At 35.8% G+C, this 25092-nt stretch overlaps 1 protein-coding gene across 1 annotated transcript in view; it reads right to left on the bottom strand.

Moving 5' to 3' along the window:
* The window catches only part of LRP1B (LDL receptor related protein 1B), a 1560879-nt gene extending 1537549 nt beyond the window's left edge, over positions 1 to 23330 (bottom strand). The window contains exons 1-3 of the mRNA XM_064382912.1: positions 23326 to 23330; positions 21762 to 21838; positions 16618 to 16740 (exon numbers count right to left, since the gene is read on the bottom strand). Coding sequence (XP_064238982.1) covers positions 16618 to 16740; positions 21762 to 21838; positions 23326 to 23330 — 205 coding nt within the window. The remainder of the gene's footprint in view (positions 1 to 16617; positions 16741 to 21761; positions 21839 to 23325) is intronic.
* Between the last annotated feature and the right edge of the window lie 1762 nt (positions 23331 to 25092).

The raw sequence follows: 25092 nt of genomic DNA, 5'->3' as shown, positions 1-25092 counted from the left end.
AAGAGATTTTTTTTAGCTTGTTGAAAAGTAAAAGAAAAGTTAATTGATCTACAATGTTTTCTTGAGTGTTGCAAGTTTAAAACAATCTGAAAGACTATTTGGCAAGCACTGTATTATCTAATTGTTTTCTGTCTAGTTACTCATACCTTACATTAGGATATCTTTCCATAAGTTAAGCAAGGTGAATACCATTTATACATTTTTTATGCTGATCATAATCTTCTAATCCCCATGTTATCACATTAAAAAGACACACATATATCATGTAACTAGTAATTTTCCTTTTATAGCAAAATATTACATTGTGTGTATGTGCATGTGTGCATTTCTACATGCTTGAACATTCGCAGCAGCCCTTGAGGGAAAATGGAAGCAAAAGCCAAAGTTATTTTAGGAATGCACATCTACATTAATTTTAAGTTCAGCAATTTAGTTACAAATTATTATTTCAGAGTCCACTTTTTGTGGTTGTTCCATTGTTAGTATTTTGATAAATACTGATGGGCAATCGGTACAAAAGACATTTAATACTATATTACTGGGTGGCACATGTGCAACTTGGAAAGAACAGAAAAGAAGGTGTGTGTCAAGGGGATGTCAATTCCAGTGACAGTTCTGATGTCTATTAACTATGTGTCCTTAGGCCTGTTGCTTTACCTCACTGAACTAGTATTTTATTTTTATTTTTTCATCTGGCATATATACAGGCTGAACTTATTTCAGTTTATTGCATCTATAAGTGCCCAGTAAATAAAATTTTTACTATCAAGAAATAAAGAATGAAAAGTAGGATACACACACACACACATACATATATATCTTTAAGCAAAATTTAACATGAACTTGGCCATCTGAATCTTCATCACAAAGAATGTTACGCACAATGGGTTGCACAGGTTCAGTTTATCTATGGGTTAAATATTAAACAGAAGCCAATCTCAGCTACTTAATAGCATATTATTGATAACCAATCCAATTACTGTGATTCCTTGAGCCTAGAACTCGTATCTAATTTGTTAAACCAGTTTTGTTTTTGAGGAATAACAAATCCAATCACTCTGTCAAATATCAGTCAATCCCCAAAAGTTTAAAACAAGTGCCAAACTTAATATATACTTCTATTTCTATTTATCAATGAAAGAAAAACTTAAAGATTACTAGAAAAATAGTTGTGGTAATGCCAACCCGATTATGTGGTTCCAATCAGAGTACAGAAATTCAACATTCATACCTTCAAGAATACACTTACCTCGAAAGTAAACTGTTTCCACACACACATCCATCACTATAGTAATGAAGATATCATTAATATATTTTTAAACTTATAAACTGCCTTCTGGTTTAGAATTCTAAGAATGTACCTAATCTGCCTTGCCTTAATTTTGATTGTATTATAGGCAGGCTCTTTTTTGAAAAAACTAGGAATAATGCGGATATTTTTCTTCTTTTATTCTTTACCTTCAATTTCAATCTGAACATAGATACAAGTTTATTCTTTTCTTGTTGTTGTTGGCTTTGTATGACACGTGAAAAGGTTCCAGGAGGAAGGCAGAGTCATCAATACTCGATTTAGCTGAAATCCTAACACTTGTCAACACAACAGAGATGGCTATATTATAGGGTTCTCCACTTGAAACATCTTCTCTTGCATTTGCAGTTGTAAAACAGATTCAAATATTTTCTTTCACTATCATCAAAGAGTAGTGCCTTACATAATAACCATCTTTGGGAGGAATTTTTTTTTTTGTATGTGTTAAGTGATATGTTCTTCAGGGTCTACTTTCTATTTGAAATGCTACATTCAATTGTTGCATTGCTGAACCAATTAAATATACATACTGAAAACTTGTTGACAGTAGTAAAAGAAAGACCGGGTGAAAAAATTCTAAAAGGTAGACGGTCCTGTCTCAAGAAGTTTTTCCCTTACTTATTTGAAGAAAGCAGTTCACAAAGTAATTGTGTAAATTCCTTCAGGTATATTGAATATAATTCTGTGATTCATGAATTCTATAAAGAAGGTACCTAATCAAATAAACTTCCAATTAAAGTTAACTTTGAAAATAATCATATATATAATTATATGTATCGTCAGAGAATTCTTAGAAATGGATGAAACTATTTTCAAGCACTCTGCTTCATATCTGAAACTGCTTATGGATTTATTTTTTAAATCTCAGGCAAAACATACATAGGCTGCTCACTGTATGCAGAACAATGGATGCAGACACAATGAGTGGAAAAGATTGCTATCCTTAAGGATTCTAACAATGTCATTAGGGACACAGACTATTTGTTCCTTGAAACAGAAGTAATAATTATTCTGTGTGTCATACTTAGCTAGCCTAGGAAAATCCAGTAAAAGGGTTTTGAGCAGAGGAAAGGGAGATGGAATGACACAAATCAAAAAATGCAAAGTTCAAATTTATGAGCCCCATTCTTCTTTTGGTACATATTTTCAATTTCGAAAAGCATATGGATATGCTCAATTGTAAGGTCTTACGTTTTTCCTAAGTCCTTTTCCTAATGGAACAGTTAGAACCATAAAAGACCCTTCTGTCTTGAACTATTTAGCTATAAAGTTTAGAGCTAAGCCTTATGCTCTGAAAAACATTTTGTCGTAATTTAATTTTGGTAACCAAGTGACCAAGCAGCATCAGACTGACCTATCTCTTGATTAATCACAATGAGGAAAGTGGGTCATAACTTTTAGAGTATTCTTGGCAAAATATTTACCTTGTCAGAGAAGAGCCAAAAAAAACTTGATTGTGTGATATTCTATAGGTAAATATCAATATCATAATTAATTTTTTAAAAACTGGAAAATATTATAGATTAAAGATGACTAAAACCTATGACAATTATAGGCAATGTATTATCCTTGGTTGGATCATGGATTCAGTAAAATAATTACAAATAATACTTCGGGGACAACTGGAGAAATATAAATGTTAATTCAATATATAATATTATACCTATGTAAGGGTTATATAAGAACATGTGTTGTTCTTAGAAAAATGTATGTGTAAAAACATCATGTCTGCACATATTGAAATGGTTTGGCCAGCATGGTACTGGTACCAAAACAGAGATATAGACCAATGGAACAGAACAGAGGCATCGGAGGCGACACAACATATCTACAACCACCCGATCTTTGACAAACCTGACAAAAACAAGCAATGGGGAAAGGATTCCCTGTTCAATAAGTGGTGTTGGGAAAACTGGCTAGCTATATGCAGAAAGCAGAAACTGGCCCCCTTCCTGACACCTTACACTAAAATTAACTCCAGATGGATTAAAGACTTAAACATAAGACCTAACACCATAAAAACACTAGAAGGAAACCTAGGGAAAACCATTCAGGACATAGGCGTAGGCAAGGACCTTATGACCAAAACACCAAAAGCATTGGCAACAAAAGCCAAAATAGACAAATGGGACCTAATCAAAATCCACAGCTTCTGCACGGCAAAAGAAACAGTCAATAGAGTGAATCGGCAACCAACAGAATGGGAAAAAATTTTTGCAGCCTACCCGTCTGACAAAGGGCTGATATCCAGAATTTACAATGAGCTAAAACAGATTTACAAGAAAAAATCAAACGAGCCCATTCAAAAATGGGCGAAGGATATGAACAGATACTTTACAAAAGAAGACATACATGAGGCCAACAAACATATGAAAAAATGCTCATCATCACTGGTCATTAGAGAAATGCAAATCAAAACTACATTGAGATACCATCTCACACCAGTTAGAATGGCGATCATTAAAAAATCTGGAGACAACAGATGCTGGAGAGGATGTGGAGAAATAGGAACACTTTTACACTGTTGGTGGGAGTGTAAACTAGTTCAACCATTGTGGAAGACAGTGTGGCGATTCCTCAAGGACCTAGAAATAGAAATTCCATTTGACCCAGCAATCCCATTACTGGGCATATATCCGAAGGATTATAAATCGTTCTACTATAAGGACACATGCACATGAATGTTCATTGCAGCACAGTTTACAATAGCAAAGACCTGGAACCAACCCAAATGCCCATCGATGATAGACTGGACAGGAAAAATGTGGCACATATACACCATGGAATATTATACAGCCATCAAAAACGATGAGTTTGCGTCCTTTGTAGGGACATGGATGAACCTGGAAACCATCATTCTCAGCAAACTGACACAAGAACACAAAATCCAACACCGCATGTTCTCACTCATAGGAGGGTGTTGAACAATGAGAACACATGGACACAGGGAGGGGAGCACTACACACTGGGGTCTGTTGGGGGGAGTGGGGGGGACAGCGGGGGGGTGGGGAGTTGGGGAGGGATAGCATGGGGAGAAATGCCAGATATAGGTGAAGGGGAGGAAGGCAGCAAATCACACTGTCACATATGCACCTATGCAACAACCTTGCATGTTTTTCACATGTACCCCAAAACCTAAAATGCAATTAAAAAAAAAAAATGAAATGGTTTGGCAAAAAAACATGCATATATACATATGTATATGTTTGTGAACATGACAAATATGTCTTAGAGACAGATAAAAAACAAAGGCAACAAAATATAATGGTTGATAAATCCAGTGTATACAGGTGTTTATCATAATATTCTTCTAATTTTTCATCAGCTTAAAGTTCTTCACAAAAAAAAGCAGAGGGAGGAAATTCAGCTTGTAAAACAAGTAACAGTTTAACTTTGAGATAAGCTAGTGAGTAAAGATGTCTTAGAATATGTTTTAAAAAGCAAAATTATCTTGTGTGTTATGGACTGAATTGGTTTTCCCAAAATTCATATGTTGAAGTCCTAAACCCCAGTTCCTCAGAATGTGACTGTATTTTGAGGTAGGGTTTTAAGGAGGTAATTAAGGTAAAATGGGGTTGTATGGGTAAGCCCTAATCCAATATGACTGTGGTCCTTCTGAGAAGATGAGATTAGGGCACAGATACACTCAAAGGGATGAAACTGTGAGGACATTAGATGGGCTGGGCGCGATGGCTCACATCTGTAATTCCAGCACTTTGGGAGGCTGAGGCAGGCAGATCACCTGAGGTCGGGAGTTTGAGAGCAGCCTGACCAACATGGAGAAACCCCATCTCTACTAAAAATAAAAAAAATAAAAAAATAAACTCAGCTGGGAGTATTGGTGCATGCCTGTAATCCCAGCTACTCAGGAGGCTGAGGCAGGAGAATCACTTGAACCTGTTGAGGGAGGAGGCAGAGGTTGCAGTGAGCCGAGATGGTGCCATTGCACTCAAGCCCGGGCAACAAGAGGGAAACTCCATCTCAAAAACAAAACAAACAAACAAAACAAAACAAAAACACTAGACGGCCACCTGCAAACCAAGGAGAAGCCTTAAGAATGAAAGACCTTGACTTCAGAATTCCAGCCTCCAGGACTATGAGGATATAAATGATTTTTGTTTAAACCACCCAGTCTGTGGTATTTTTTTTAAAGCAGCCCAAGCAGGTGAATACACTATGTTGGTCAGAATTCTAACGACTCCCAGTGACCCTCACCCTTGTCTAACCACCCTCTCTTTTGAATGTGGCTAGAACCTGTGAGTATAATGAGATATCATTCTTAGGATGATATCATATTTCATGGCAAAAGCTAAGTGTTCTAGTCACGCATTGTCTTCAAAGACATTCTTTTCCCCATCTGGCCACAGAAGAGGAAGCCAGGGATTTGAAGCATGGATCGTGAGGGGGTTTTGACACGCCACTGCTTGGTTTGAAAGTGGAGGGGTCCCATGCCAAGACATGTAGATTGCTTTTAATTATTGAGAGAGGCTGCAGCTGACAACCAGAAAGAAAATGTGGCCTTGGTCCTAAAACCACAAGAAACTGAATTCAGCCAAGACCCTAAATGAGCTTGGAAGCCAATTCTTCCTCACACCCTCTAGGTAAGATCCCAGCCTGAGGGACTCCTTGTTCTCAGCCTCGTGAGGCCTTATGGAGAAAAGCCACTTGATCCTGCCTGCACGTCTGAATCACGAAACTGAGAGATAATAAATGTGTGTTTCAACAGGTTAAATTTGTGGTAATTTGTTACACAAAAATTTTAAAAAACTGATTTAAAAATCCCTTCATAATCTTCACTGTTATATTCAACAATCTGTTTTTAAAGAGAGTGTGTGTGTGTGTGTGTGTGTGTGTGTGTGTGTATTACACAGAGAGGCTAAGATCATATTATACTTATTTTTTCCAGATTAATTTGTTCATATACACACATATAAATTTCATATGCATAAACAAATGTTAACCTATATAAATTATACAGTTATTAACACAATAATATATATACACACTTATGATAATATCCTTTCTAATTGGAAAAATAATTTAAATCCTCTCTCCAGTTATTACTACATCTCTCTTTCATCTTTGGCATATTTATCTTATTATTTGCAATATCAACCACCGACCCTGTTGGATAGTAGTCACTCAATTAAAATCTGTTGTGTCTAAACTGAATGGCTGAACATACATACATCCTGATAGCATATGTGCATTAGGCTGCATGGCCTAATGGAAAGCATTATGACTTGAGTGCAATGTGACACAGGCATGCATGACAATCTTGCCTCCACTAAGCATCAAGATGTTGACCCTGGGAATCCCTTGAACTCCAGGCTGTATAGCATGCTGCAGTGTTCACTTGTAGCTCTGTCACTTAATTGCTTTAAGTAAATCTCGTTGTGCTTTATTTTTATCACCTATAAAAGGGGACCATGAACACTATCATAAGCAGGGCCACCAATCTCCTATGGAGTCTTCATGCAAATTAGAAAATATGCCCCCTTTTAAAGCTACTTTATTTCCCTTTGGGAGAATATATATATATATACTCATGCTATCTGCAATGTTTATGTCACTCCACCGCCTTGTACAACCTGAGCAACTGTACCTGACACTCTGCTCAGGGTTTCTGTGAACATCAAAGTGGAAAATCCATGTAACCTTCACAGCACAGTGTCTGGCTCATATGAATCATTCATTTGTGTCAGTAATCATCATTAATCTTTATCAGAAACATCATCTTCTTTAACATGGAAAGAATAGCATTTAACCAGAATAGATAAAATGGGAAAAAAAGAACTAGCATAGCTTAAAGCCATAGCACATGAAAAGGCATGGGATAAGTGGTTGTTGCTTTTATGTGCTCAGAAGCACCTTGATTCCCCCAATAAATACCTGCTGATTGATTGGTTTCTAGTTTTTATAAATAAAAAGCACCTACATATTATGAGAAACATAGTTCAATGACAAAATATTCTTCACTATTTAAGTGAAAATGAATAATGTGTCATTTATTTTGAAAATGAATTGCCTAACGTGCACATTTCAAAGTGAAATGTAACAAAATTCCCCAAAAGCCCATGTGAAGAAAGAAACATTTCTTTTTACTGTTAAATTACATAGACTTTACTGCCTAACCCAATGATCAATTTAGAATTGAAAATTACAATAATCTAATAGAGATTATAACCACCTAATATAGAATATTAATAATATGCATGCTTTGATGTATACAACTATTAAACATTTCTACTGTTTTCCTCGGAAAATAATGGAACTTAGGTCAAATATATAAGCTTATTTGTTTATGTATGCATCCATGTGTGTGTGTGTGTTTCTATATATTTTAGAGACAAGATCTCACTCGATATATCACCCAGGCTGGAGGGCAGTGGCACAATCATAGGTCACTGCAACATCAAGTTCTTGGGCTCAAGTAATCCTTTTGACGTGGCCTCCTGATGGACTGGGATTGAACCACTGCACCTGGCCTGTTTTTTGTGTGTTGTAACGAGATAGCTTTGTAAAGACAGCCATTAACTGCACTTCCACTGCATATACCAGATCGCCAGGAGGACAAGTCTTAGGCAAATCTGTTTTTGAAAAGGTTGGAACAACCCACCATCTATCAATACATGGAAAAAACATAAATTTGCAGTATATTTTTTTCAGTGGATTTTCAATAAGGAGTGCTTTTTCATTTGAATAACACTGTATAATTACATTAGGTGTTCTTAAGAGTTTGTAACTACCTTTACCCCACCAGAAACTGGAGATTTCATTTCACATTTCTTTAACAGGCTTATCATGTCTATAAGATTAGTACTCTTGAATTTAGTAATATTTAGCATATATCTCCAAGAAAAATATAAGAAATTTTTTATTGCTGGATTTTTCTTACACTGGTATTAAAATAAATAAAATTTTAATAGGTACATAGGAGGATGTGGAATTTATCTGCTATGGCTGCCATACCAAAGTACCATAGTCTGGGTCGCTTAAACAACAGAAATTTATTTTCCTATAGTTCTGGGGGCCGTAAGTCCAAGATCGAGAAGTCTGCAAGGTTTGTTTCCTCTGGGCCACTTTTGTTTGCCTGCAGATGGCTACCTGCTTGCTAATTCATGCTGATTTCTAAGATGAGCATTTTATATTAACAATTCCTTTTCTGTTGGCAACTCAGTCCAAGATGTTGGGAAGTGCTTTTGTTTTCTTCTTTGCTGCTGGATACTGAGGAAAATATGTCTCAGTTGAGAGATTCTCCTCTCTTGTGTCTGACTTCTCAAGGTTGGCCAGTGAATAATTTGGGCAGATCCTTCCTTCCCAAGGTATCTTTCTTTAGTACAAAAATCAAAACTATGAGGTGAGTGGATTGCTATAAACCACATTCACCAAATCGGATCCCTCCTACCCAAGCCCTGTTTTCACGTATCTTTGCCTAACTTTCCTCCTTTGAGAGCAATTTCTGCCATCCTGAAAATCAGAAAAGCTAATGTTATGAAGTTTTTATTAAACAAACAAACAAAAAACAACAAACAAACCAAAAACCCAGTCAGTTATATTGCCTGAACCTGAGCAGGGCAGATATAGCAGTTAATAATCAGACGAGCCTCTGTCCTACTGAAAATTCCATAGGCATAGAGTAGAGGTATTTCAGGGTAGAATGATGGAAGACATAGGGAGAGAGAGAGAAAAAGAAAGGCATCGTCGTTAAAAATAAGTTCTTAGAACACAATATCCTTTAGTGCTTCATTTGGCAAAACATGTCATTTTACAAGCACTTCTGAGTGAAAGTCAAATGTAAATTTTATACACTGACTATAAAGAATAAAACGTCCTCCGGGAAGAAATGTGCTCACCCATGAAAGGTAAGAAGATTTCATCCCCAACCCCAAATGCTAGACTAGTTGTAGATAGAAGATGGATTGAATATTTTCTGGGAAGACTCCTTGCTCAGTTTTCAGCTTTGTCCCTGTAGAGTCCTGCAAGAGTGTTCGTTTACAGTACATCACCCTTTAAGCCAAGGAGATTTCACCAGTTGTTTCTAGAACTGCTGTATTTCATTTCACCCGTTTTATTTTACATCATTTTAAAGTTTTCGTTCCCCATAGTTTATAGTCCTGCCTGAGGGACATGTGTCCCCTTTTATTCTGTGACCTGTGATCTTGGATCAGAAGACTGAAAAGCAGTGACTTCTTGAGTGAAGAGGTGAGGCTTTTGTCATTGCTGAGCTCTCTATGCCTGTGTGAATTGTAGTTCTTTCACCTATGCCTGCAATCAACCTTTTTAAAAAAAAATTGTAGAGGCAGACTCTGAGAGACCCATTAGTGCATTGTGAGGGCAGAATGAGGAGAAATGTCACCCCCTACTCCTACCCCACTGCACTGGGGAAACGTACCAGTGACAGGCCCTTTCACTTCACAGTTATACTTATCCCCACCTTCCTATCCCCCCTGCATATCAACTCTTAAGTGGGAATCTTTTCATTATTAAAGAAGGGTCAATGCTTTTTGGCCTCTCTACTGCTGAAGAGAGGAGTCTCCGAATAAAATGAAGAACAAAACAAAAAAATTGAAAGAGACATAAACTGTCCTCATGGGTCTCATATGCTTTCCCTTTAATCTGTAAGATCATTTCAGCTTTTCTACCTAACGAAAAGCTTAGCTTTGTGACTCTCATATATTAGCTCATTGCAAAGTGACCTCTAAATCACTATTACTTAGAAACACGGACCATACTCCATACTTCTATTTTATAGTTCCTATAGTCTACTTTCAGTGCCTTATTCTACTACATAATTTTAAAGGGCAGTATCTGTTTGCTAATAACCTCCCACCTGAATTCTATTTTATTTCTCTGACCTATGTCAAAGATAGAAAATTTAGAAGGAAATTATGAAAGGATTTCTATCTTATATTCAAGGGGAAAGGTCAGTGTATGAATATAAGAAGTTCATTAAAATCCTACTCTCTAAATAAAGTTTAAAATCCCACAACAATAGAAACATAATAGAAGCACTGGTCAATTCATGCAGATTCACATCTCACCTAATGACTTACAGTCATTTTCATTTTTCATAAATGCTTCCCTTCCTAGTACCCAGGAGACTTGTTCTTTTTACTGCATTGTTCAATTAGAACTGATCACTCCCACAGCCAGTGTGAAACAATTCTTTTGGGATGGCCTTCCATGATTTTCAAATGACAAGGTATTTTTAAATTAGGTAGCCTGAAGGGTTCTTTTAGGAATTGAAACCTGCTTTATCTCAGTTTTTAAAAACGTATGGCAAGTTCAAAGAAATGTAAACTCTGCTTTCACTAATAAGAGCCAACTTATAAGGGAAGAGAAGCATTATAAAATCAATTTCTTCATTTTTAAAAAATGAGATACTATCTATATTTCAGGACTGCAGTGTCAATTAATATTTTTGACTATTGCAATTTTTAAGTACATGCATTTCAACTTTAGTCAATTATTCAATATCAATGTTTTTGGAAGAGTTTCTAGAAAAAGTCATCTGCCCCCAAATAATTTCTATGCCAAATTTATCGCAGTGTTTGAACTTAATGTACCTGATTATTAAAAAAATTTATAACAACTTGAATTAGCATATATAGATTAAACCTCTTCCTAGCCATATCCTTAGGGAAAAATAACAACAACTGATTTTCACTTAGGCTTCTGGTAAGAATGAGGGAGGATCTACCAAGAAGAGGCAATTGGATAGTCTATCAAAAGAACCTCAAGGTAAGATACCTCATTGGAGCTCTGGGCATCAGGAAGGCAGATGGGGTCTGGAGTGGAGAAGGAATGCTTCTAGGGAATAGGCACTTATTATGGGCACTTTACTGTGAGGCAGGGACTATCATTTCCATTGCACAGATGGGGTAACGGAGGCACAGGACAATTAGATTAGTTGTCCAAGAGGAAAGATGTTCATGGAAAAACTGAGCTTTGGAGCCAAGCAGTTGCTGTGACCACGCACTGTGCATATCATCTCCTGTGCAGCAGATGCCAAGGAGGAGAGTGAAGGGACGCTGTGGTACATACTACCAGGTTCCTTTGCCTGCCCAATATCTCTTCTCCCCTTTTCTTTACTCGAAGAACCCCAGATATCTTTTTGGAAAGCAACAGATCTTGTTGAGAATACTCATTGCCCCATGCCCCATATCATCCATTCTGGTGAAGGAAATCTAGTACGTTTGCTTTCTGTGAAATTTATCCTTTTCCTGACAGAGAGGCTCACCTGGAATTTGCCTCTCCCTTTTCTACTTTCCTTCTGGCTGTCCAAAATGAAATTATCCACTAGGGGAGAAGCAACCATTCTATGGATATGGGCCTGCGTAGGAAAGATGGAAGAAGCCTGTTGTTATTCTGGATTCGCCACAGTAGTTCTGAATTATCTACTTTTGCAACTTTTTTTTTTAATGAAAAAAGGAAACCCCTATTTGGTTAAGTCACTGTTTCTTTAACATGTGGTCAAATGCAATCCTAACCAATAAGAAAGTATGCAAAAATAGAAGGAAACAAAACCCAGCATATGTAGACTATACCATATTGCCTCAGTCTGGCACCATGACTGGTTGATACAAACACAACTCCACACTTCATGCATTCATTATGTGAGGTTATGCTGTTTCATGTAGCAGCAGTGCCTGAGCCCAGACCTGCCTCACCTATATAGCAGATATATATCAGCTACGCTACTACAACAAAGATTTGGCAAATTAAATAGCCTGCTGTCCAAATCTGACATGTGGCCTGTTTCTGTACAGACTATAAGCTGAGAGATTTTGTTTTCTTCCTAGCTTTTAAAGGTTTTCAGAACAAACTGAAAAACAAATAGAAACAAAGAATATGAGACAGAGATTATATGGGACTTTAAAGTCCAAATATTTACTATCTGATCTTTACAGAAAAAAAGCATGCTGACCCTTGCAAAACGACAGGACGGAGAAGAGTCCACCTTGCATATATTGATGAGGCCATTTTTATTCTCCTTTGTTGGTCAATGAGTTATTATGTCCAAAATATGATCTGTGACTGAAGAACTCACTAAATGATTCTGTGAAAGGGAACTGGCGGGTAATAGGGAAGAAGGATGAATAGCATGGCTAATACCTTCCTTTCTTAAAAAGAAAGAATCTAGTTTTAAGTATAATGATGTCAGATTTCCAGAAAATATCATACATCAGCTGGAGCCAAGTGTTGAAAAGGAAGTATCATTAAGCATTCCACAGAAAATTCTAGAAAGAATTAAATTTTGAATACCTCAGAATAAAAGTGCCTTTCAAGGAGACTTCCCCGCTACAGGTGGTACCAAGCTCTCATTCTCTAAACATTTCCACTATTCATTTTCATTCTCATTACACGCTATACTAACAACACTGGGTTGAAAGCTATGAGTAGAAAGATGGTGATTTCCCTGATTTTCTATTCTCATGGTCTCATAGAACCTAAAACGGGTGTTAGTCATTATTTAGATACTTGAAAAATTATTTTAAGTAATATGCAGAAATAAAGGCTTTCATTTTTATGACTAAAAGTCATTTCTCATACCCAAGGGTAAGATTATAAATTAAAATTTTCCAATAGCATATTTTAGCAACTCTTCCCAACATGAAATCAGCTGAGTTGTAAGCCAACCTCACACAGCAGTTTTCTAAGTGTATTGCTGTTAGTGAATTTTAACTCCTGCTTCGTGAATACTAGAGAATACTCCTAGAGCCTGAGCACAAACACAGAAGAGAAGGAAAATATGGACTCAGTAAACTTTCAGATCTGTAAATATCTAAATTTCATTTAGCTTCCAAGATTTCTTATTTTTCTATACATGTTTTCCTTCTGAAGCATTTAGGTCATCAGTGTTTTATAAGTAAAGCTTTTTTTCTTTCCAAACAATATCCATTTAATTCCTGCTAGAATTTTGTCACTTCAGAGATTTCACAATGTAACAATAAATTCTATGCTAGAGTGGTCTATCATTTTAAAGCTAAGCGGATTTCAGAAAAAAATAACTACTGTATCAGCTGTTTTTATCTAATATTTTATAGATACCACATACTTTGTCTTCAAATCAAAGATTTTAACATACTTTTGTTCATGTACTGAGCACGTTATCCTTCCTAAGACTCAGTCTTCAAGGTTTTTCATTGTTAATATTTATCTTTCATATCAAATGTATACATTCATATAATTATAAAATTATGCAATTATTTTATGTAGATTAGTGATGACTACACGTGAATATTATAAAACAACATATTACAAAGCACTGTGATTACAGAAAATGATAACGGCGAACATCTGGATTGAGAAATTTAAATTTGCAAAAGACTGATATTTCCATAAAGCTTTTTTTCCATGTGCATCCGAATTTCAATTGGTATTGACAGAAACCATTTATATGGAACAGGCTAATTAAACTTAAATCTAAATATCTTGAACAGATTAAATGAATAAAACAGGTAGAAAAGCAGTTATTTCTCTGTCTTTGACATGTGACTACATTAATAAAGAGCAGTTTCAGTGTTGCCTTCAAGAATATTCAGCAATTTCAATGTTAGAGGTTAAAATCAGAATGGCTAAAGTGAAGAAACATTTTAAATTTGAATCCATCAAATGTCATTGGAAAGGAAAGAACTGTGTACTTAACCACCAGAAATAATCTTGAGCAGGTATGGACCTCATTTTACAAACTAAGTAAGCAGAACATCATTCTCTTTTTAATTAACTAACATGCAATTTCCAATTTGAGGCCTCCATCTGCTAAAAGGCCCTAATCTCTATGAATGGAAGGACCCCATTTTTATGAAAATTCAAGGTGGTATGTACCTTATGGGCAGGGTGGCTATTCAAATATTTAACAGCATTGCAGTGACCTTAGACCATTTTGAGTAGACGCCTAACCATTCAAGGTGAATACTGGTCAGCACATACAAGTCTGGTCTACTGGTGTGGGCCTACTGGGTATCTGCCATGTTTTTAGAGACATGGAGTGGGCATAGGAGGTGGGCATAATATTTGTCATCACCTATTTTGACATGCATCGAGAGGTCTCTTTTCTCTCTGGACTTTACCTACTGACTACACAGGTTACTAGTGCTCCTTTAGACACAAAATCTCTCCTGTCTGATTTCCCACTAGGCTCCCTCTTGAGCACAAAGGGAACATCCTTGTTCACCATTATTCACCAGCATGAAGGAGACTCCAGCTTAGATATGCTATGCTACCATTTCTTCTCAACTGCTCCTGCACTGTGCCAGTCACACAGTTCTATGGGGATTCTCCTTCCCCCTGGCTTTCCTGCATACGAATTCTGCAAATCTATGTCCTGTCCTTGTTATTTTCTCCTTTTCAGAATTCATGGCAGGATCAGAGCAGAATGCAAGACCCTATTACCAAAATTAAAGAACTTGTCTCTTACTCTGATTATGCCACGGCAGTCTTTCCTTGTAGCCAAAGAGGAGAACATTTCACTTCCAGATAGCACTTGAAAAGGAGAGGGCTAAAGCTTAAAAAGAGTTAGGATATTGAAATATGGTCTTGATACTTGCATGATGTGGGGCCAAAGTATTTATTATTGTTGTCTTTCTACATTCCTATATCTCTTCATTCATATGCACAATATTGAGATTTATCTTTCCTTTTCAAATACCTTTAAGATACAATTCACATGACATAATTCACCCATTTAAAATGTATGTTCCCATGTTTTTTCCCCCAAATTTCATCTTGAAACGTTCCCACATTTTAAAATATATCAACGGAGTTGTGCAAGAATCATCACAACCTAATTTAAGAACATTTTCATCATCCTCCCAAAAGACCATATATTCAGTAACAGTCATTCCTTATTCCCTCCTCTATACCCCACCTTACCTAGCCGCTGGCAACCAGTCCCCCACTTTCTTTCTCTGTAGATTTGCCTATTTTGCATCTTATATATGAAGGGAATCATAAAATATGAGATCTTTTTTGATGAGCTTCTTCCCTTTAGCATGATTTCCAGGTTCATCCATGTAGTAAGTATGAGAATACTTCATTCCTTGCCATTACCAAGTAATATTCCTCCATATGGGTTTATCACAATTTATTCATTAGAATTTTTTTATTAATCTTTGATTTTATAACTTATCTTCCTAGAACCTTGTCTATGCTATAAGGAGTCTAGTAAAGGGTTTTTAAAGGTTTTGGGGAGTTAACTAGTGAAAATTGGAAATGTAGTATAAATGACTATAACCTCTTCCTGTGGAAAAAGTGATTGGCTCAAAATAAAGAGAAGCAATTCATGCAAATATTCAAGTTTTCACTTTTTGAGAAACCTTAAAAAACTGTCAAACACAAAGGAAATTAATAAGCATTTGACTCTAACAGCAAGGTTTTCTTCAGAACTGTCTGCAACACTTGTAAACAGATAGATGAAAATGGCAAATGGAACCAATAATTGTTATTTCTACAATATCGAGCAATGAAGACGATGGATTTTTTTTTAACGTTAACTTCATGTGGTTTAAGGTTAACTTCATGTGGTTACTCTGGGGATGACACTGACATGTCAGCATACCTGGTTGCCTCAGGAGCACAGGTTGATATGAGAAGTTCTAGAAATGTCACTATCAATATTCAGGGAACTGTTTAGACCTTTTATAAGTGAGTTTTAAAAAAAGTGGGGCATATTTAGCTATGGTCATATTATTATTTATAATTTTGTTACAGTGGTATTTATAACACGGAGTAAACCTTCAGTGGATTCCAAGTTATAGTAGTGCAACTGTGATTAGGACTCATGTATACTAAGGGTTTCTTAATCTGATACTATAAAGGCAAAGATCTTAACTCTGTGAATGAATAAAGTTTCTATCTTTCAGGCTCAAAGGAAAATATGTGCAATTATTTGTATGATGCCCTAAGATATTAATATAAATAACATGGGAACTAAAGCTTCATTTCCTCAATATTCCTTCTGTTTCAAAATGTGTGAGATAATTTATTGGAGAAGGTCTCTTTCCCTTTTAAGGCTACATTTTAAATATTTTTTTCTAGTGTTAACACAATCATGCTGAATTAATTAACCTCACATTTTTTTCCTTTTATAAGTTAATTCACATTCCAAAACTGCATTTTATGCCTTCCTTCACATACTCATTTTTTTTAAAAAAACACAAATAAAAGGTTTCAAGTTTCTTAGGCTATCTGAAAAAAAAAAAAAAAAAAAGAATCAGCTACAACAGCAGTCATCCATGAAAACAACTGACATTTAGTTTCACATGTAAGGTAAATCTGAATGGCATGAGAACCTTTATACTCACAGGTATCTAAAGACTCGTCTGAATCATCAGGGCAGTCAGGGTCCCCATCACACAGCCAGCTCTGGGAGACACAAGTCACGTGATCGTGGCAAAGAAATTCACCAGGATCACACAACTGCTGATCTGAAAATGAAAATGTTTCAAAATAAAATATGAATGATCTGAACATGAGCAGAAGGAGCAGTACAAAGATGAAACATGAGAAAGCAATGCATAAAAGGTACATGAATATGATCCACATTTTCTGTTCAGCAGCAAAGACAAACCAATTATTTTTCTAATTTTAACGGCTCAGCTCAAACACACAATTTTAATACGCTTGACTTTGTTATAGGTTCACACAATCTGTTCTGGAAATAAAAATTCTGTTTATGTTTATGACTAGGGGCTTTATCAGATCAAAGATGGAATATAGATATTCCAGCAAATAAGTTTTATATAAGATGTTGAATCAAAGCAGAAGCTCTTGAGCATAGAAATTTTAGTTTCTTTCTCAGCTCTGGGAGGAAGAAAAAAATCAGTTGAGTTAAATATTAATATTATAGTTAAAATCCATTTCTGAGTATTCAGTTTTTAACCATCCATCCTGATACTGGGCTTCACATCTCTACATGAGTTGGGTCCCCAATATCACAGCATTTTCTTCCTTTTCTTGCCATGATTTCCAAGGTGACAACTTCTGCTACAAGAAGGCAGAAGTGATAGCAAACTTCCATAAGGCTTTTTTTCCTATCTCAGATTTTCTACAGTTGGTTGTGACTAAATGTCTGCTATTTTCCTTCCTTTGTTTCAGAATATTTGAAATCTGCAGCCCTTCCTCTAGTTCTCACAAACTCATCAGATGTTTGTTTTTCCATAATATATTTACTTATATCCTGTGAATCCCTTTAAAAAATAATTATTTTTTACACCTTAATATGTCTGAAATAGGAATGTTTCTTACAATGATGGCCTCTGAATGTGAAGTAGTATTGGGAACACCTTAGCCATTATGTTCCACCAGTACTTTTGTCATCTGTATGTAAAAACAACTTAAGATTTAAAAAAACCTATCATTAAATAGGTCTCAGTGAGCTCTTTCAGTGAATATCATATAAAAATTCTAAGTGATATGAAAGCATTAGGCCATAACTTAATTGACAACTTTGCCCGAGCAATATAAAAATAATACTATATTATATTCTCAGTAGTATCCTAGATTTGATAAAATACGGTACATCTTTTCTCTGTCTCTCTCTCGACTTCCCTCCACCTGAGACTAGCAGCATAAATTTCAGTAAATATGCATTACAAACACACATATATCTAAAATCTACAAATGTGGGTATAAGAATAGCCTTTTCCATTCTCAAACTATAGATATTTTATATTTTCACTAAGTTCACCACCAACACCACACTCAACACCACTGTCATCATTGTTTTTTACATGAAGCTGCTTGAGCATACTTTGTATTTGGACCAGACTTGGTGTTGTAGAATCAAAGATGTAGAAGCCAGTCTTTGTCTTAAAGGACCCAAAAGACTAGTTGTGCCTACAGATCTCACGCCCCAAAAAAATGGTTAAAGAAGAGAACACAGGAAGAGACAGATTGAGACAAATAAAAAAAAAAGTTTTGGGATGTTTGCATTCCTCTAAAGATGGATAGGCTTTGGATAAGTGGAATACAGAACATTCCAGGTAAAGTTTAGAGTAAACAGTGGCTAAGATAATAATTATTGTGGTGCATTTGAGAAAAAATCAATTTTCTGCTGAAAATGAAATGGCATTCAGGTATTAAGACCCGGGTTTTCTCCACCAAACAGTGGTGTGTGATATTTATAAGCATGCTTGAATGCTGAAGGAGGAGGGCTTACATTTTGCTTTAGGCTGTCACATAACTTTTGAAGTTAATATAGAAAAAGAGCATGGAATACAATTCAAATTCTTTTGCTTATAGATAAAGAAACCATATAATTTACCTCCAGGCTGAGAGAGTTCTCAGACTGAAAGTAGGTTTATTAGTAATTACACTGGGACAACAGGTATAAACCAAGTTTATCCCAGAAAAGTTAGAACAGATGTTCATTGTATCTATAGCTACTTTGTGTTTGATCTATGATCTTGAAATACTAGATTTTATCTCCATTCCTCCCAAAGCATAACAAATGGTTATGTGGAGAGGGAGAAATGTCATTGCACAGTGCATGACTCAGTGAATAATTGATAGGTACTTGTTGAAAATATAAAGAAGAAGGCCATAAAAATAACTTACGGTGTTGGAATTGAGCATCTGAAAATCATAGGTCAGGATCAATAATGAAGGACCTTGATTGCCATTGGAAGTATTTTGTCTGTAATTTGAAGTCATGGAAAATACTTAAGAAAAGATAATTAATAATAAAACATGCTACAGAGCCATCTCCTAAAAGACTCTTACAATTATCTAGAGAAGAGTTCAAGATGACTGGACTAAAGTACTAGGGAATTAGATAAAGACTCTGATCCAAGTGATGTGAAGTATGAGTTAAGAATTGGTGACTAAATATTTGAAAATCCCCGATATATCTTCATGTATGTAGTCTTAAACAATGGATGGTGTCATAAAACCAAGATACAACATATAGATAGAAAAAACAGACTGAGTGCATGTGTACATATGTCTGTGAGCCCGCTCATAGGGGGGAGCTGAATAATATTAGAAATAATAAATAATGAATATTTAATGATATGTAGCAGTAAAAGCACTTCCAGCACTCCATCTCAACTTGTTCATCCATTTATTTATTTATGCAATACATTATTGAATTTCTACTGTGTTCTAGGCACTAGGGATACAATAATGAAAATAAATATCTAAAAATAGGACAGAAGTCCTGCTATCATGGATCTTACATTATAATGGGAGGAGAGAAACAAAAGCAAAACAAATGAGCTAATTGTATAGCATATTAAAAGATAAACCTTATTGAGAGAAATAAAACAGAGATGGGGATTGAGGGTTAGAGTTTGGAGGCAGGTACAATTTTAAATAGGTGGTCAGAGTATATGTCAGAGAATATGACATTTGAATAGACGCTGAAGTAAGGTGAGAGTGACACCCATTTGAATAAAAGGTTAAGGGCTAAGGATTTGAGGCAGGAGGAACACTAAGAAGGTCAATGTGCCTGCAGAAAAAGATGAATTAAGAAAAGATGTGGTCAGAGAGTACCACATCTGAGGAGATCAGATACAGGTTTTGTTTTACTAAAAACAAACAAACAAACAGAAAACAGGATGGAAGACCATTAAAAGATTCTGAGCAGTGCAACAGCGTTGCAGCTTTTTCACTCTGGTAGTTCTGCAAGGCACAGGGAGCGTTACAGCTCTTTGCTTTTGTCATTCAGAGTTCCGGATTCTTGTCCCACAACCAAAATAAGGCATACAGACTGGAGAGGGTTAAGGCAGAGATTTATTAAGTGACAGAAAAGATCTCAGCAGCAAGAGGGAGCCCAAAAGACGGTTGCTGGCCGTGGGGCTAAGTTTGGGGTTTTTATGGACTGGGAATGAGAAAGAGTGGGTTGACTGGTCTGTGAGCTGTTTTTGAAAATGCACCATTTGGAAGGAGACAGGATAGTGTAAAGAGCCAACAGGAGGCAGAAGTGAACATTTGACCCGCAGAGCTGGAGTGATGTTTCACTTTACGCAAATGAAGACTTCGCCTGTGGCCAATCACAGAAAGACGGGTATATGTAAAACAAATAAAAATAAGAGACAATTGGGAGGAAGAGCACAAAACGGAACAGAGGCACCAAGGGGAGAGAAATGTACCCAAAAAAGTAGTGAAATTTGTTCATCTGGGCTCACAGAGTGGGTGTTTCCATTTAGGGATGTGGGCTTTTTCTTATTTGGGGCCTGCAGCTTGATTTTCAGGCTGTTCCTGGTTTAAAGAAGTTCTACGGAGGACCCGCCCTAACTGCTTGCCTGACTGATTTCTTCCTTTCTCCTCTCCCATCAGGATCTGGCTTACTTTTTTAAAGAATCATTTTGGCTACTGTGTTGAGAATATATACTACAGTGAAGTGAAGGTAGAAGCAGGGAGATCAACTGGAATGTTATTGCAACCATCCAGGTGAGAGGAGATAGTACTGTGGAAAGACGGGTTGGTTGAATAGAATTTCAAGACTGTATTTAAAGAGGAAACTAGACTCGAATATTATGCTCACCATTTAGTAAATGCCAGAATCTTGAATTCAGATAGTTGAACCCAAATGTATGACTTTCTAACCATTTACAAATTATACTGAGTATGGGATGTTTTGGAAACATCCAAGAAAAAATATCTAGTCAGTGAAATATTTACATCTATAACTCAGGAGACTGGGTAAAACTGGCAACACAAGAGAACTGGGGCTACACAAAGTTGGTGAAAAACTAGAGGAATAGACATGGGGTAGATTAAATTGAAGTGAGAGGAGGGTAGGCGATAAATAGCTGGTCAAGAGAAAGAGGCAAAGAGGTAAGAGTAGGTCAGGCAGGGAGACAGAAGAAACAAAGTTCAGCCACAGACACAGGAGGAGGATGCAGGGGGAAAGGAGCTTTACTAAAGTTATGTGAAATTTCAATAAAGGAATCACTTATGACAAAGTTCAAATACAGTGAGTTCTAAAAATCTGGAGCAGACTCATAGCCTGAGGGAAATATACCACTAGAGAAAGAGACTGGAGGCCCAAGAAAAAGGTGAAAGTAGAGCCATGTGCCCAAGAAAAACGTACAGAGGTGGAATAAGAACAGAAACAATAGTAGAAACACTTGTCCTGAGGAAAAAAAAGATAGAAAAATGAAATAGATAAACTTTTAGCTGGTATGGAAGAAAGTTAACATAGTCTTCATCAGTTGTGTTTTCTCAAAAAACTGAGAAGCAGGATTAGTTTTAGAAGTTTGAAGAATGGGACATGAAAGAGTTGTAAAGGTTTAGAGTAATTGCTGTTAGAATTAGAAAAGGAGTCAACTAAGAATTTGTGAAAGAACAACTTTGTAATAACAATGAGTATCCAGCTAAGGTTAAAAGTTGACAGTGAATGTTTTGTTCATTTTATTTTGTTTTAATGTCCAAAGGTTCACCTATATGCAGCCATAGATATAGAGTAATTCTTTGGGAAAATCCCTTGGGAAAATATGCAAACCATCTGTGATGGTTAATACTGTCAAGTTGATTGGATTGAAGGATGGGAAGTATTGTTCCTGTGTGTCTGTGAGGGTGCTGCCAAAGGAGATTAACGTTTGAGTCACTGGACTGACAAAGGCAGACCCACCCTTAATCTAGGTGGGCACAATCTAATCGGCTGCCAGTGTGGCTGGAATAAAAGCAGGCAGAAGAAGGTGAAAGGACTAGACTGGCGGAGTCTTGTGGCATCCATCTTTCTCCTGTGCTAGATGCTTTCTGCCCTCAAATATCAGACTCTACGTTCTTCAGCTTTTGAATTTGGACTTACACCAGTGATTTGTCAGGGGCTCTCAGGCCTTCAGATACAGACTGAAGACTATACTCTCAGCTTCCCTACTTTTGAGGTCAGGGGACTCAGACTGGCTTCCTGGCTCCTCAGCTTGCAGACAAGCCTATTGTGGGACTTCACCTTGTGATCCTGTGAGTCAATTCTCATAATAAACCCCCCTTCATATATTCATCTGTCCTATTAGTTCTGTCCCTTTAGAGAGCCTTGACTAATCTACCACCCACCTCAATACTCACATGTACATAGAGATATACACAAATTCATCATGCTTCAAAAATGACATTTTTTTTTTCAGGAATAAGATAGACCTAATGGGATTTACCTAATGAGCCTATGTTATCAGCTTGCTAAGGCAAGTTTCAATTTTTAAAGACAATTTATATTGTTACAGTTTTAGGATATTTTACATTATCCCTCTAGGAAATAGCAAATAAGAACAGCCTGCTATATAACGCACCTATTTATTTTTAAACCAGATATTCCAAATCAAAGTCAGTTTTTGAAAACATTAGTTATAGGAATCAAGTGAATGAACTTTCAGTATTTCAAGGTGATTACTTAAAAATATAGCCACTGGATTGAATTCCTTGAATCAGAAGCTAAATATATTGTATATATGTGTGTTTTTCATTTAGCCTATTTAATGCTTCATGCCACACTTCTGAGATAGGCAGACTAATCTTATTTTAAATATTTTCCTATTATATGAAACATAGTGTTTTACACTGTAATTAAAACAAAGAGCTTATGAAAATGTGAAGGCGGTTTCACTTACATCCCTAAGGAAGAAGATCAAAGCTAGTACCATGTATATCTCTTTATAATAATAGATCCTTGCAATCAAAAGACATGAAAAGATTAGGACAAGCATAGCCTACACAGTTTACTCATTTTGGATTCACCCTGGCATGAGAAAGGCTTAGTATAATTATCCTTCTACATTTATATGAAAACATCTAATTATGCATTTTAATAGAAGCTTATAATAAATATTTTTGAAAGTTTGATACAGTCATAGATGAAACAATGTACATACCTGAGTTGTCACAGCCTAGCTAATTTATATTTTCTCTTTTTAAAATCAAGATGAACTGCTAATTTTGATCTTTTCAGAAAATAGTAACTGTTTAAGTCAAATACTAAAACTAACATCTATCAATAGGGGTCTACTTCACAACTATGTAGCCCCCTGCTCCTTGAATATTTTGCCATGATTAATTTACAAAAATCTTACGCCATTTTTCCTAAAAGTTCACTTGTTATACTAATGCTATATATACTAATGTTATCTCAATAAGTTGCCTATTGAATATATAAATGGGCACTATGGAAAAACTTTAAGGAAACATAAATGATTCACTCTGGTAGCTAGTTACAAATTAAACATAAAGGAGGGATAGCTTTATTCAACAGCAATACCCCCAGGGATTCAGATAATTAGGTTTCGAAATACTTTTAAAGCATAGGTAAATTAAAGAATGCATACAGTCTTCTGAACAGCTAAGTATTAGGGAAATGCTATGACTTATGTTTTCAGAGTTTAGTTAACATCAAATATTTATTGATTGTCTCTATATTTCATTGCTAATTTAAACATAGGGTGATTCATACCACAACACTCATAACTGCTAAGAGAAATATGGTTATACTTCCTTTTGTCTCATATAGCAGACAATGAATTTATTACCAAGAGAACTGAATTTTTGTAGAGGCCTACAGAAAATATTACAAATGCAACTTCGAATTTTGTCAAAGCTCATGTAATGTTACAAGAACAATGCTATTTATCAAATATCATGACGTACCTTAATCCCTTTCCTTTACATTCATCTGCCTCTGAAAAAATGTGCATATGTACATTAAGAATAAATTGCTTAGAATTCTGTTTAAATTGTTTTTCATAATATGGTTAGAGGTCTTTCTAAATAACTTCTTCTACTGTCATTTTGCCCCTTCAACATACACTTTTTAACTCTCCTCACTGTTCTATTCAATTTCCCTAAATATAATATTCATATACTTTTACTGTTATATTCCTTTGCTTGGAATGCCCTTTCCTATCTAACAAACTTGTAATTATTCACTAAAGTCTAATGACGTTTTAGATCCTTTAAGAAAAACTTTCCCAGTGGACTTTTTCCCAGTGAACTTTTTCTTTCTCTGTCACTGGATCCACAACACTCTACTTAAAACTCCAAAAAGCTTCTATGGCATTTCATTTTATGCATTGTACCTACTGTGTGATGAGTTTCTAGGGAGCAAGGGTTTCTGTCTTAAGACTTCATGTTTGCAATAACAAAAGACTTCGGGGCTGCAGGACACTACGTTATGTGAGATAAGCCAGGAAAAGAAAGTTAAACATCACATGTTCTCATTCATATGTGGAAGCTAAAAAAGTTGATCTTACAGAAGTAAAAAGTGGAACAGAGGATACTAGGAGCTGGGAAGGATAGTGGGACAGGAAGCATAGGAAGAAATTTGTTACAAAATTGCATCTAGATAGGAGAAATAATTTCTAGTGTTCTATATCACTGTAGAATTACTATGATTAACAATAATATATTATAGTTTCAAATAGAAGGAGGATATTGGACGCTCCCAACACCAATAAATAATAAATCTTTGAGATGATAGATATGCTAATTACCCTGATCTCATCACTGTACAATACATGTATAGTAACATTATCTATCCCACAAATATGTACAATTATGTCAATTAAAAATATAATTAAAGAAGACTTCAGTGAAAAACAGACCAAATTTTCTGACAATAATTACACATTTTTTTTGCAAAAAGAGGGGCTAAAAGAAAAACCAAAGCAATACGAGTATTCTGTGTTTTATTTTCAGGATAATAAATAGCTTTTTCAGTTAATCACTAAAATAAAATTAAGCTCTCCCATGGTTAAAATGAAATACCTGAATAGTAAAGATTATACTATATAAAATTAAAACATCCGTGAAAACTGAAAAGCAAACTTGAGATTCAGCGTTACCCT

The sequence above is a fragment of the Aotus nancymaae genome, unplaced genomic scaffold, assembly GCF_030222135.1.
Source record: "Aotus nancymaae isolate 86718 unplaced genomic scaffold, 86718_ANA_hifiasm-v0.15.2.pri h1tg000029l, whole genome shotgun sequence".
Taxonomy (NCBI): domain Eukaryota; kingdom Metazoa; phylum Chordata; class Mammalia; order Primates; family Aotidae; genus Aotus; species Aotus nancymaae.
This window is presented reverse-complemented; position numbering and strand designations above follow the sequence as displayed.